The 15064-nt window shown below is 40.7% G+C and overlaps 1 protein-coding gene and 1 pseudogene across 1 annotated transcript; both read left to right on the top strand.

The window, feature by feature from the left end:
• LOC112397268 (RAD52 motif-containing protein 1-like) overlaps nt 1-11089 on the top strand; it is a 29121-nt pseudogene extending 18032 nt beyond the window's left edge.
• On the top strand, nt 4790-7651 carry LOC112397970 (RAD52 motif-containing protein 1-like). The gene is made up of 4 exons (XM_024742361.1): nt 4790-4801; nt 5884-6006; nt 6385-6553; nt 7512-7651. The coding sequence occupies exons 1-4, from the start codon at nt 4790-4792 to the stop codon at nt 7649-7651; spliced, it is 444 nt and encodes a 147-aa protein (XP_024598129.1).
• Nucleotides 11090-15064: the final 3975 nt, after the last annotated feature.

Below are 15064 nucleotides of genomic sequence, written 5' to 3'. Positions count from 1 at the left end.
GACCTTTAAGAAAGAACTAGTGATATAAAAACTCCACAGTAATATGTAAGTTTCTTTAGAGAGTTAAGAATGGATATATTTGCACTCTCAAAGAAACCTGTTAATGCAGATGAACCTCTAATTCTTTTGGTTGCTTTATTAACATTCATAGAGGTGTATGTATTCCCTCTTCTAAGAGGGGTTAGGAACTTGGGGAGGGGGCGCTACAGATTAAGGTGTTAATTCAGTGGCAGGTCCATCTTGTCTCCTCTTCAGGTCATATTCTCAAGCAGGAGCTACAGGATGAGACGAGTAAAACAGTTCACTTCCTTTGCCTACCCCCATCCCCATAATAGGCTTCTGCCGGGCTTCTTTTGTTCTTTCATCATCAGTTTCACCACCAGAGGTCAGGGAACCTTCCGGTTAATCAGGGGTCCTGGAAATGATGCAGAAAAGTACTGACTTAAAAATACTAAATAACATTTATTTAGGGATCACTGTGAACCCATTGCTAAAAATTTCCTACTTAATCTTCACAACCACTCTGTAAAATTGGTATTGATGAATCTCAGGTATTTCCAAAATGAGTCTCTATGTAGGGTTGTGATATTTTTTGGTCTTTTATGTCTTTAGGTTCATCTCGGCATCAGACCTAAGGCGGTTCAACATAATACGCTTGCCCTAAAGAGCTCCAGATGCCAAGAATTGGCAAATTACAACTTTGGTTTCCGTGGGTGGTCAAAAAGGATCATCAAGGTAAACTCTGTAGATTTTCTTTGACTAACCAGACTTTTTTCAACATTGAACTCCTAGACTTTAGAGAGCAAAACAGAACAGGGCTATGGGGAGGAGATGTGAGAGACTTCCACATGAAAGTATCTGGGCATTGGCCTGCCACCTAGAATTAGTGATAATCTCAATGACTTGGATGGTGGTGTCCATAATTTTCTCCAGTATTTGTATGGTATATCAGAAAAAATAATACTTGTCCATATCTAGTCATTCATTTGCAAGTCTCAGTTGATTTTGAAGGGATAGCATACCTAGACTATTACCTGGGATTGCTGGAGTTTAGTTTTTATTTCTAACAACAGAATATGTTGAAGTCTAGCCTTTAATTCAAAATCCTAACAGCTTCAGGATCTTTCTAACCTTGAAAAAAGGGAAAATACAGATATTGTGACACCACTTCAGAAGCAAAGCCTGAAGTTCTTCCGTGCTTTAGAGGTGGTGTTGCCCTCCCACGAGTGCAGGAGTCCTGGAACTGGCATGGCTGAGGAACCTTTGGATAAGTTGGAGGAAGGTCTGCTTTCCAGTATGTGTGTGTGTGGGGAGGTGAGGGAGTGGGATTTCTCTTTTTTCCTTTCTTTCTGAAACTCAACTTTTCAGATACATCATCACCTTTTCTAAGCAACTAAAGCCCTGGGCAGAATGGTTCTGCTCGACAATATAGGTTTTTGTCTTAGGCAATACCTGACAGCACCTTAACCTTTAGAATTTTAGAACTGACTGCCTGTTAAGAATCTTAGGAGGAAGGAAAATTAGTTAGGAATTTTTTTTTTTTGGTTAATAATTATTTTTGTGCTAAAATAGTCCTTCAAATACAGATGTCTTCTGTCCTTCAGTTATCCTAAGAAAATCATTGTCTACAGATTGAAATAAACTCTTGTGTAAATGTTCAGTCCTTTGCCTCCTATAAAAGGGCCTGAGCAGAATAGGTAAATGTAGATCCCTAGAAAGGGGATTCCGATTGGTACTGAGTTTTTTCCTAGAATCCATGGCACTTGGGCTTAGGGTTTTAAGTCAGAGGCAGGACTGTTAGCGAATGGGGTGGAGGAGGCTCCACCATCCACCTGAGTGGGTGATGGTTGAGTAGAGTCCAGATCATCTGCACTACAACCAAATCTATCTCACTGTATGAATCCAGCGCTTTACGCACGGGAGAGCAGGGTCTGTAGCAGTGTAGCCTCAGCTTGTCCATTTGAAATCTGTGAGTAATATGAGATTTGTGCCACGCTTTTGGTTTACATTTCCCGTGTAGTATTTTAGGAACTTCCAGAATAGATCTGAGCAGTAAAAATATGCCATGCCAGGGTATACCTGCAACGGAGACATTCACCCGTACCCCAGTGTTGTGCCTGCCCTTAATCACTAAGGTAATGATCTAAGAATCACAGATGCATTTTTAGTTTTAAACATATAACCTGGAAATCAGTTATTCATATAGGCATTTTAAATTCATCTGTTTTGGTTGGATTTAGGGTCATTATCATTCCTTATGGGAAGGAAGGTAACCCAGAAGCTTGCTATTCAGAAGGCTATGACAGATGCATTCCAGAAATTGCTGAATGTGGTTTTAGGTAAGACCTTTTTGATTGTCCTTGAAGTACTTCAGTTTTAGTGAGCAAATAAACTTATGTGAAAAGTTAATTGGATGAAAATAATGGTTATCTAAAACATTACATATTCTTTCATTCACCAGATGCTTTCACAGCAGCAGTCTTACATTTGTTCTTTGCGGCATTTATGAGAAATATGACAGCACATATTATTGTCCCCAGTGTTTAGATGTAGAATCACTTGCCCCAGTTCATACAGAAAGTGTTCGATCCAGTTCTTCCTCAATTGCTTGCTTCTCATACAGAATAGTGTAGTGATTATAAGCCTTGGACACCTGTGTTTGAGTCCTAACATTGTCTCTTAGATTTTGTTGTTGTTGCAATTTTAGATTTTTGTAGCCAGAGACATTTGTAGGTATTTAATATCTCTAAGCTGCAATTTCTTTATCTGCAAATAGGGTTAGTAATTCAGCTTACCACCATATGGGGGATATTGTAAGAGTAAATGGGATGATGAATCGAAAAAGCTTAGAGCTATGCCGGAAACATAGTAAGCAGACAAAATATATTGACTATTAATATTACTGCTGTTTTCTTGTTGAAGAGTTTATTAGATTATGTTTTCGGAATCAGTTTAATTTCAGTTTTCATTTCTGATGTATTGGGTGAATATGATTCTTATATAATAATCGGCTACGTTTTTGTAAACCTTGAAAGTGGTCATATGATTGAATAGGATTGTTTTTGTTCCCTATCGAGTTATACAGCGGTGAGAATGGCACAGGCTGTGCCCAAACGAAACTTTATGATTAGTAGATTCCCGGAAGAGAACTGCTCCCCTGCTTGACAGCCCTGCAGGCTTAGAGACTGAGGAATCATAGCTAAGTTGTCAGAGACCTTATTTGCTTGTAAGAGTTGACCCTGGATTGGTCTTGGCTTTCCAGCCTGGGCAATCCTTCCAGTGAAGTGTGATTTCCCTGGTCATCAGGCAGAATCTCCATCAGCTGTCAACTCTGGGTAACAACCTTTAAGAACCAAACTAAATGACTGGGTTGTTTGTGCCTAATATGGCAAGGTACTCCTTATATGTACCCAAAACTCCTTAGACCAAAAAGCCTGGTGGCCCTAGCTTGCCTTGAGGAAAGCTGTATTGTCTAGAATGTACATGGGCCAGTTTCTGCCAGTAGAGTGTTCAAATGCTCTCTCTCTCTGTCTCTGTCTCTAAAGCTATGTTCATTGTGTCTGGTAGAATTTTGGTCTCAAGGAGTAGGCACTTGCCTTGCTTCTAATAGGAAGTATCTATTATAGTCCAGTGGTATCTATCCCAGGTTTGAACTCACTTTGACTCCCACCTAATGCCTTCCTATTTAATTGTATTGTGATTGAACATTTTTGTTTCCACAGCTTTTAATTTCTATGTCCTTATTCCTTAGTTCTTATTTCTAAGTTCATAAAATTTTTGAACCAAAATTGATACTTCTTATATATGTTTTCACAAATAATTATGATAAAAACTGAAGTGTCAGATGAGGGAACTTCTAGGAAAATGCTCTCTGCCTCTTCTCACCCATATTTCTTTACTCACTGATTTCACCTTTATTGAATCTGAGAACTCTCCTCAGATGTGACTCCAGGTACACTACCTCCCACTTCTGTACCCTGTTTAACACCCTCTTCAATCCTGGCTGTAGTCCCTGGGATTGAAAGGATTTTGTGTCAGACATTCTTTAATTTGCGGACCCTGCGACCATTTCACGTAGCACTCAGATATTACAGATGGTCCTGGAAAGATTATGAAACAGTTACTTGGTATTGGTTGTGAGTAATGAGTTCTTTTCTTATATTGGACATTAAGACCATTCCATAAGCATAGGTTGTGAGATTTTCACAGCATAAAGCCCGTCACTGATGGCGTAATGAAGAAAATGTTCTCCAAGTCACAATAGAGTTGAGAGGAAAGGGCATTCGTATTAGATTTCTTTATTTAATGCAGAGCCTTAGTTTACTACCCACAAGCCCGAAATTTTTCCCTACTTTACTTATGGGTTCTTTTTCAATTTTATTTATTTATTTATTTATTTGGTTGCACCGGGTCTCAGTTGCAGCAGGCGGGCTCCTTAGTTGCGGCTCAAGGGCTCCCCAGTTGTGGCATGTGGGCTCCCCATTTGCAGCAGGCAGACTCCTTTATTTGAGGCTTGCAGGCTTCTTAAATGTGACGTGCGAACTCTTAGTTGCAGCATGCATGTGAGACCTAGTTCCCTGACCGGGGATTGAACCTGGGCCCCCTGCATTGGGATAACGGAATCTTAACCACTGCACCAGCACGGAAGTTCCAATTATGTGTTCTCTTATTCATTGGCAGGAATCTTCCTATCTTTTTTCCCTGTGTTTTTTATAAATACAGAAAAGAGAATAACATCTTAAAATAAAATGAAGGAAAGGCCTAATGTATCTGAGTTTTTCTCAGTAGCATGAAGGGAAAGGTTTGCCAGCAAGAACTGTGGCAAGCTTATCCCAGATGTCAACGGTCTCTACTACCCAGTGGCTCAGAGCCCTTCTGAAGCTTCCTAATTGTCCAGGACAGATCCATTGTGACTCACCGCACAGGACATAGCCTCCCATGGGACCCTCAACATTTAAACATTAGTCTTCATTTCTCCTTCCCTGCAGGCAGCTTCAGTTGGAGAAAGTAATTTCATTTTCTTATGTACTCATTCCTTCACTCAGTCAACAGACCATCACTCCTCTATTGTATGCCAAGATCTATGCTTGTTTCTGGTAACAAGGAAAGAATAATATATGGTTCCTTCAAGCACTTAAGGAGCTCATACACTAGTGACAGAGGAAGATGCACAAACAAATCAATAAAGAATTAACAATGCTTTGACTTTATTTGTATTATTTGAATTTTTATGACTATATTTATATACTACACCCTGTTCCAAATGGAAATGGACCTTTAAGAAAGAACTAGTGATATAAAAACTCCACAGTAATATGTAAGTTCTTTAGAGAGTTAAGAATGGATATATTTGCACTCTCAAAGAAACCTGTTAATGCAGATGAACCTCTAATTCTTTTGGTTGCTTTATTAACATTCATAGAGGTGTATGTATTCCCTCTTCTAAGAGGGGTTAGTAACTTGGGGAGGGGGTGCTACAGATTAAGGTGTTAATTCAGTGGCAGGTCCATCTTGTCTCCTCTTCAGGTCATATTCTCAAGCAGGAGCTACAGGATGAGACGAGTAAAACAGTTCACTTCCTTTGCCTACCCCCATCCCCATAATAGGCTTCTGCCGGGCTTCTTTTGTTCTTTCATCATCAGTTTCACCACCAGAGGTCAGGGAACCTTCCGGTTAATCAGGGGTCCTGGAAATGATGCAGAAAAGTACTGACTTAAAAATACTAAATAACATTTATTTAGGGATCACTGTGAACCCATTGCTAAAAATTTCCTACTTAATCTTCACAACCACTCTGTAAAATTGGTATTGATGAATCTCAGGTATTTCCAAAATGAGTCTCTATGTAGGGTTGTGATATTTTTTGGTCTTTTATGTCTTTAGGTTCATCTCGGCATCAGACCTAAGGCGGTTCAACATAATACGCTTACCCTAAAGAGCTCCAGATGCCAAGAATTGGCAAATTACAACTTTGGTTTCCGTGGGTGGTCAAAAAGGATCATCAAGGTAAACTCTGTAGATTTTCTTTGACTAACCAGACTCCTTTCAACATTGAACTCCTAGACTTTAGAGAGCAAAACAGAACAGGGCTATGGGGAGGAGATGTGAGAGACTTCCACATGAAAGTATCTGGGCATTGGCCTGCCACCTAGAATTAGTGATAATCTCAATGACTTGGATGGTGGTGTCCATAATTTTCTCCAGTATTTGTATGGTATATCAGAAAAAATAATACTTGTCCATATCTAGTCATTCATTTGCAAGTCTCAGTTGATTTTGAAGGGATAGCATACCTAGACTATTACCTGGGATTGCTGGAGTTTAGTTTTTATTTCTAACAACAGAATATGTTGAAGTCTAGCCTTTAATTCAAAATCCTAACAGCTTCAGGATCTTTCTAACCTTGAAAAAAGGGAAAATACAGATATTGTGACACCACTTCAGAAGCAAAGCCTGAAGTTCTTCCGTGCTTTAGAGGTGGTGTTGCCCTCCCACGAGTGCAGGAGTCCTGGAACTGGCATGGCTGAGGAACCTTTGGATAAGTTGGAGGAAGGTCTGCTTTCCAGTATGTGTGTGTGTGGGGAGGTGAGGGAGTGGGATTTCTCTTTTTTCCTTTCTTTCTGAAACTCAACTTTTCAGATACATCATCACCTTTTCTAAGCAACTAAAGCCCTGGGCAGAATGGTTCTGCTCGACAATATAGGTTTTTGTCTTAGGCAATACCTGACAGCACCTTAACCTTTAGAATTTTAGAACTGACTGCCTGTTAAGAATCTTAGGAGGAAGGAAAATTAGTTAGGAATTTTTTTTTTTTGGTTAATAATTATTTTTGTGCTAAAATAGTCCTTCAAATACAGATGTCTTCTGTCCTTCAGTTATCCTAAGAAAATCATTGTCTACAGATTGAAATAAACTCTTGTGTAAATGTTCAGTCCTTTGCCTCCTATAAAAGGGCCTGAGCAGAATAGGTAAATGTAGATCCCTAGAAAGGGGATTCCGATTGGTACTGAGTTTTTTCCTAGAATCCATGGCACTTGGGCTTAGGGTTTTAAGTCAGAGGCAGGACTGTTAGCGAATGGGGTGGAGGAGGCTCCACCATCCACCTGAGTGGGTGATGGTTGAGTAGAGTCCAGATCATCTGCACTACAACCAAATCTATCTCACTGTATGAATCCAGCGCTTTACGCACGGGAGAGCAGGGTCTGTAGCAGTGTAGCCTCAGCTTGTCCATTTGAAATCTGTGAGTAATATGAGATTTGTGCCACGCTTTTGGTTTACATTTCCCGTGTAGTATTTTAGGAACTTCCAGAATAGATCTGAGCAGTAAAAATATGCCATGCCAGGGTATACCTGCAACGGAGACATTCACCCGTACCCCAGTGTTGTGCCTGCCCTTAATCACTAAGGTAATGATCTAAGAATCACAGATGCATTTTTAGTTTTAAACATATAACCTGGAAATCAGTTATTCATATAGGCATTTTAAATTCATCTGTTTTGGTTGGATTTAGGGTCATTATCATTCCTTATGGGAAGGAAGGTAACCCAGAAGCTTGCTATTCAGAAGGCTATGACAGATGCATTCCAGAAATTGCTGAATGTGGTTTTAGGTAAGACCTTTTTGATTGTCCTTGAAGTACTTCAGTTTTAGTGAGCAAATAAACTTATGTGAAAAGTTAATTGGATGAAAATAATGGTTATCTAAAACATTACATATTCTTTCATTCACCAGATGCTTTCACAGCAGCAGTCTTACATTTGTTCTTTGCGGCATTTATGAGAAATATGACAGCACATATTATTGTCCCCAGTGTTTAGATGTAGAATCACTTGCCCCAGTTCATACAGAAAGTGTTCGATCCAGTTCTTCCTCAATTGCTTGCTTCTCATACAGAATAGTGTAGTGATTATAAGCCTTGGACACCTGTGTTTGAGTCCTAACATTGTCTCTTAGATTTTGTTGTTGTTGCAATTTTAGATTTTTGTGACAGCACATATTATTGTCCCCAGTGTTTAGATGTAGAATCACTTGCCCCAGTTCATACAGAAAGTGTTCGATCCAGTTCTTCCTCAATTGCTTGCTTCTCATACAGAATAGTGTAGTGATTATAAGCCTTGGACACCTGTGTTTGAGTCCTAACATTGTCTCTTAGATTTTGTTGTTGTTGCAATTTTAGATTTTTGTAGCCAGAGACATTTGTAGGTATTTAATATCTCTAAGCTGCAATTTCTTTATCTGCAAATAGGGTTAGTAATTCAGCTTACCACCATATGGGGGATATTGTAAGAGTAAATGGGATGATGAATCGAAAAAGCTTAGAGCTATGCCGGAAACATAGTAAGCAGACAAAATATATTGACTATTAATATTACTGCTGTTTTCTTGTTGAAGAGTTTATTAGATTATGTTTTCGGAATCAGTTTAATTTCAGTTTTCATTTCTGATGTATTGGGTGAATATGATTCTTATATAATAATCGGCTACGTTTTTGTAAACCTTGAAAGTGGTCATATGATTGAATAGGATTGTTTTTGTTCCCTATCGAGTTATACAGCGGTGAGAATGGCACAGGCTGTGCCCAAACGAAACTTTATGATTAGTAGATTCCCGGAAGAGAACCGCTCCCCTGCTTGACAGCCCTGCAGGCTTAGAGACTGAGGAATCATAGCTAAGTTGTCAGAGACCTTATTTGCTTGTAAGAGTTGACCCTGGATTGGTCTTGGCTTTCCAGCCTGGGCAATCCTTCCAGTGAAGTGTGATTTCCCTGGTCATCAGGCAGAATCTCCATCAGCTGTCAACTCTGGGTAACAACCTTTAAGAACCAAACTAAATGACTGGGTTGTTTGTGCCTAATATGGCAAGGTACTCCTTATATGTACCCAAAACTCCTTAGACCAAAAAGCCTGGTGGCCCTAGCTTGCCTTGAGGAAAGCTGTATTGTCTAGAATGTATATGGGCCAGTTTCTGCCAGTAGAGTGTTCAAATGCTCTCTCTCTCTGTCTCTGTCTCTAAAGCTATGTTCATTGTGTCTGGTAGAATTTTGGTCTCAAGGAGTAGGCACTTGCCTTGCTTCTAATAGGAAGTATCTATTATAGTCCAGTGGTATCTATCCCAGGTTTGAACTCACTTTGACTCCCACCTAATGCCTTCCTATTTAATTGTATTGTGATTGAACATTTTTGTTTCCACAGCTTTTAATTTCTATGTCCTTATTCCTTAGTTCTTATTTCTAAGTTCATAAAATTTTTGAACCAAAATTGATACTTCTTATATATGTTTTCACAAATAATTATGATAAAAACTGAAGTGTCAGATGAGGGAACTTCTAGGAAAATGCTCTTATTTTCTGCTTTTAGAAGTCAAAAGAATGTCTAATTATTCGGTGCTACCGTTGTATACAGGAAGTTTTAGAACAAGAAAACTTCTGAATTGATCCTTGTTAACTTTTTTACAGAAAGTGGTAAAACAGCTGTGGCATATAGACCCTGTGAAGAGGTCACAGATGCTAGAACCGAAGAGGAACTATAGGATTTAATTCAAGTATGTGTAGGTAAAAGCTCAAGGGGTACACAGCCAGTGTAGCCATAATTTGAAACAACCAGCAGGATTTGGAAGACTTCAGCATATCTACTCAGTTCTGTCTTCCTTAGGAAAAGGTGAAACTCTGAAACTGGTTTTGAGGCAGGGAATTTCTAGGACTTTTCCAAGTTCCGAGCCTTGTCTCTGGCCCGTTATTTGAAGTTTGGAGAGCAGGATCGAGGGTCATCAGTGTACGTCTATGGTTGTAGACACAGGAGAAGACACAGGCCCTTTAGAACTCCCCTCAATTAGAATTGCATGGATTTGGGAACAAACTAACTATGGTCTTAAGTGTGATTATGCTACACTGTTTAAAAACTATTCATGCCTTTCAAGTAAGTTGTATTACCCAGATTTCTTATATATCTTGTGTTAAATCTTTTTGCCAAAGAACCTTTCTGTAAACCAGTTATATGGATACCTCGAATTAGGGATTAAGTTGTCAACGTAATTTCTAAAAGAAAAAATTAATGTACTGCATATAGGATTTTTCTTTAAAAGGAGCAAAAAATGTGTTTCATGCCATTGAGAGCTTAATTTGGGGCTAGATTTCTGATTATTTAACTCACCCCAATATTGCAAAGTTTGTTTTGAAGGGAAGAAAGTAGAGAAAGAAAAGGTGGTTATGTTCTGAAAAATGAAAAAATTTTGAAAGTTTTTCCTCTACAAAATAATTATTTCAGTTCAATTTTAATCAGTCAAGGACACTTCAAACGTATCCATGTTTGGGCTTTAAGAAGTCTATCTTCCTGTGAAATGTGAGAGGAAAGGATTCCGTATTGATACTAAAGATTTTGGAAATCTGATTATAACAACAGATCCACTCCTAAATGAGGCCAATCTTGGAATCAGTTCCCTTTAGAAACCATTATGTGCTAGGCACTGGAAATAGGATGAAGCTCCTTCTCTCTTGGAGTTTAGGTGTTAAAGGTGTAGCAGACAATTAAAAAGGACTAAAATTAAATAGATTATAAAAAGGACTGTGAAGAAAGCAAACTGGGTGCTAGTTACAGTATTTCAAGAACATTACTTAACATGCTGACTTTAACATTCTAAGTGTATTCTCCATATGTGCACACAGGGTAGACCTTTGAAAAGTGACACTGTAGTTTTTTCTAGATTAATGGCTCTGTTGGGACAAGTTGGGATGGGGGAAGTCTTCCCATGGTAACGTAAAGGGCCATTCACTTGGTTTTAGACTCTTTCCCAGAATGAATTGCTCACCTGCCCCAAACCCCTCCTACAGAAGTTCTGGAGTCATCACTGATTCAGTGGTGACCCCTAATAACAGAGTGGTGTATGAATAATGAGACGTGAATATTGAGAGTTTGGAGGAAATGGCAACATTTTCGCATAATTGTAAGGTGTGTTCCCCTCCCACCACCCTAACTGGTGCTCATTTTGCAGGTCAGCTACTTTTCTTGTCAGCCATGTGGCCAAAGGGAGGAAGAATGTCTCTCAGACTTCAGCTTTGTGGAGGAAGAGCTCAGATTGCCAGAACCGGACTAGCACTTTTGAATTTCCCAGAATGCCAGGTCCTTTGGTTTCCACGGGAAGGTCTGCATCCTTCCCAGCCCCCCTCCACCCCTGGGCTGCTGGAGTTTGGGGCCACTCGGGTCTGCAGCCCAAATCCCGCCTCATTGTTTGGGGCCAGGGAGGGCAGGGAGGGGTTGGGAAGAGGGCCCAGCAAGATGTAATTTTTGCCTTTGCAAGGGGAAGGGTGGCTTGCGCCATGGGGACTCTGGGAAAAAGGCCCACTCTGGTGGCGCGGATTGGATCTCCGCACGAGCCTAATAACTGTGGCGCAACTAAAGATGTCATAAATAACAGGTGGGACGTTAGGCGGGGCCGGGGCCCGCGGTTGCTAACGTGAGCCCTCGTGTCCCGGTGCTGGCAGAGCAGTTAGGTTTGGCTCTGAAGGAGGATGAGGCTCCGGCTCCTCACTGGCCTGGGTTGCTGGGCCTGGGAGCCACCGCATGTTATGTCGCGGCTGCGCCTCTGTGTCGTGGCTGCGCCCCATGGCTCTTCCTCACATGGCAAGGACTCTGGTTTCTAGTCCAGGCAGTTCAGCCTCCGGCGTGGGCCATGGGCCCCGTGCAGGTGACCCCCAACCCCACACGTCTGACCGAGGTTTTGTATTCACATGTCTCAGAACCTCTCCCAAATTGCCCCATGCCCTTACACCCCTGGCAGAAGCCGGGGTCTTTAATTACTTGATGTCCTTGTCTCCAGTCCAGATGTTTGCCCCACCTCATCAGGAGTTGCCTGAGACTGAGGTTCCATACCTGGACACGGATTCGGTTGGAGAGATGCCTACAGGGCCAGATCAGTTTGCTGTTCCACATCAGTATCTGAATAACAAGCAAACGCAATATCAAAAGTTCCCAGAGGCAGTTCCAGTGCAAAAGCTCCCAGAGGCAGTTCCAGTTCTAGACTGGGATCAGAATTAGCCCTTGTTTCTGCCTTCTGGACACAAAAGTAAGGCTAAAGACATAGGTCTAGATCAGGCTGAAGATCATCAATCGTTTGGAATACTTGTTCCACCTCTAGGTAGTAAGAGCTCAAAACCAATGAAGTTTATGGTTTCACCCCCAAACCTGAAGAAAGATCTAGTTCAGCATCAATGGCTTGCCAAACTTGTTGTTGGAACTACAGGCCAATTTCAAAACAACACAGTCAGGGTCTAGAACAACAGTTGGAGGGTGATTATTTAGATTGCCCTACCCAGGTACGTGGGGAGTTTCTTGCCTTTTGGGAGCTCTGAGGTCTTCTGCCAGCCTTCGGTAGGTGTTCTGTAGGAGTTGTTCCACGTGAGGAAAGCGATCTCCACGTCTTACTCTTCCGCCATCTTCCAACCCAACCCCCATGTAAATTATTGAAGAGTGTCCCATAGACCTCCGTTTCTATATGGCCGGTCTTTTTGACATATGTATTTAATACGCATTTGTACACGTATGGTAAACCTGGTCTTAATTTATCCATTCCCTCTATCTTTCCTTTTAGATAAGCATAATTTGTTTTCTAAGTCTGTGAGTGTCTTTCTCTGGAAATATGTTCATTTGTGTCAGTTGTTAGATAATGCCTATAAGTGATATCATAGGATATGTATTTTGCTTTCCGACTTACCTCACGTTCTGTGATTATCTGTAGGTTCATCTATGGTGTCTCAAAGAGCAGTGTTTCATTGTTTCCCAAGGTTAATATTCCATTGTGTACATGGACCACTTTTTCTTTATCAATTCATCTCTTGATGGACATTTTGGTTGCTTCCGTATCTTGGGTATTGTGAAAGTGGCTGCAGTGCAGCTGTTGCAGCCTCTGTCTTCTCGATTCTGGTCTTCTCAGGTGAGAGGCCCAACATTGGTCCTGCTGGATGGAATGGTGGCTCGGTTTTACATTTCTTTTCTTCTTTTTTTTGTGGTACGATGGCCTCTCACTGTTGCGGCCTTTCCCGTTGCGGAGCACAGGCTCCGGACGCACACGCTCAGTGGCCATGCCTCACGGGCCTAGCCACTCTGCGGCATGTGGGATCTTCCCGGACTGGGGCACGAACCCGTGTCCCCTGCATCGGAAGGCGGATTCTCAACCACTGCACCACCAGGGAAGCCCCAGTTTTTACTTTTAATTGAGGTCCTTTCTGTTCTCATTATTGGCTGTAACCACTTTACATCTCACCAGCAGCTAGAGAGTACACAGTTCTCTAAAACCCTTTCAGCATGTATTGTTTGTAGACTTTTTGCTGATGGTAGTTGACGTGTGTGAGTTGAAACCTTTTTGTAGATTAGATTTGCATGAGTCTAATAAGTCCTGATGTTGAGCTTTTATCCATTTTCCTTTCTTTTGAAGAAGAGTGTGCAAACTTATCTCTTCATACTATCTCCTTTAAACATTTGCATGTCTTGAATATTTTTGATCATTCCCTAGCTCAGGACATTTTTTGAGGGCAGGTGTCCTTTACAGCCCTGAGTCTGTGAATGTTAAGTGACCATTAGCAGTGGGTTTAAAGCCGCTCTTGCCGCAAACGGCCACAAGATGGCAGCATTTCCAACTCTGGGTTTTTGAGCAACAGAGCCTTCCTGGAAATCCTGTTAGTAGGCTGCCAATTAGGGTGGAATGTGCCAGGGCAAACCCCCAAGAGCTTATATCTCCTTACTCCTTGTTTGTTTTTTAAATTTAATTTTTATTTAGTATCAGAGTAAATTTGATAAAAATATTGTGTGTGTTCTAGGTGTACAGAATCTGGTTCATTTTATGTATGTATCGATCTATTCATCTTTGGATCCTTTCCCATGTATGTTATTACAGAATGTTGAGTACACCTCTCTTGGTATTCCATAGGTATTTGGTGATTATATGTTTCATATGTATTAGTACATGTCTGTTAATCCCCATATCCTAATTCTTACCTTCCTTACACCTTAACATTTGCTTAAACATAATTTGGTTTTCTCAATCTATGAGTGTCCTTCTCTTGGAAAGTATTTCATGGATATCAATTTTTAGGTAACACCTATAATTGATGTCATAGGATATCTGTCTTTTGGTTTCTTTCTACTTCAAGTTGGGTGATTATCTCTAGATCCTTCTATGGTGGTGCCAGTGGCACTGTTCCATGCTTTTCCATGGCTAATATTCCATTGTGTACACGGACCACTTCTTCTTGGTGCATTTTTCTGTTGATGGACATTTTGGTTTCTTCCAGGTCTTGGCTATGGTACATGTTGCTGCAGTGCAGGATTGCCAGCCTGTGTCTCTTTGATTCTGGTCTACTCAGGTGATAGGCCCATCAGTGATCCTACCATATCACATGGTAGCTCAATCTTTACCTTTAAACACACCTCCATTCTGTTTTCAGTACTGTCTCTTACCTGGTTACATCCCACCAGCAGCTAGAGGGTACACAGTTCTCTAAAGCCCCTTCACCATTTATAAGTTGTAGACTTTTTTGCTGGTGATCATTCTGACGGCTGTGAGGTGAACGTTTGTGTAGGCTGGATTTGCATGGCTTTATTAATTCCTGATGTTGAGCATTTTTCCTTGCCCTTTTTTTTAAAACAAAAAAAAAGAGAGAAAAAGAAAGAGAATACAAAATGTGCGTAAAATATGCCTCTTTAAATTGTCGTTTTGAAATATGCACGTCTTTTGAGATTTTTGCTCGATTTAGTAACCACGGATTTGTTGAGAGGGCAGGTGTCACTTACAGGCCTGGAATTACTTTGAATATCAAGCAAGCATTATCGCTGGGTTTAGAGCTGCTGCTGTGTGAAACGGCCACAAAGAGGCACAGTTCTCCTTTAACAAATCCGGTTATTAGGGCAACAGAGCCTTAATAGAAGTCGTGTTCTAGGTTGTAAATTAGAATGGAATGTGCCAGGATAAAGCCCCTTAACTTTATATCCCACTACTTCTTCTTCCTTTTTTTAAGTTTAATTTTCATTTTTTAATCACAGCAAGTGTGATTACGATGTTTTGCTTGTTCTAGCT

Source organism: Neophocaena asiaeorientalis, unplaced genomic scaffold, assembly GCF_003031525.2.
Source record: "Neophocaena asiaeorientalis asiaeorientalis breed wild unplaced genomic scaffold, Neophocaena_asiaeorientalis_V1.1 scaffold17, whole genome shotgun sequence".
NCBI lineage: Eukaryota > Metazoa > Chordata > Mammalia > Artiodactyla > Phocoenidae > Neophocaena > Neophocaena asiaeorientalis.
Note: the sequence above shows the minus strand (reverse complement) of the source record. Positions and strands in the feature narration are given on the sequence as shown.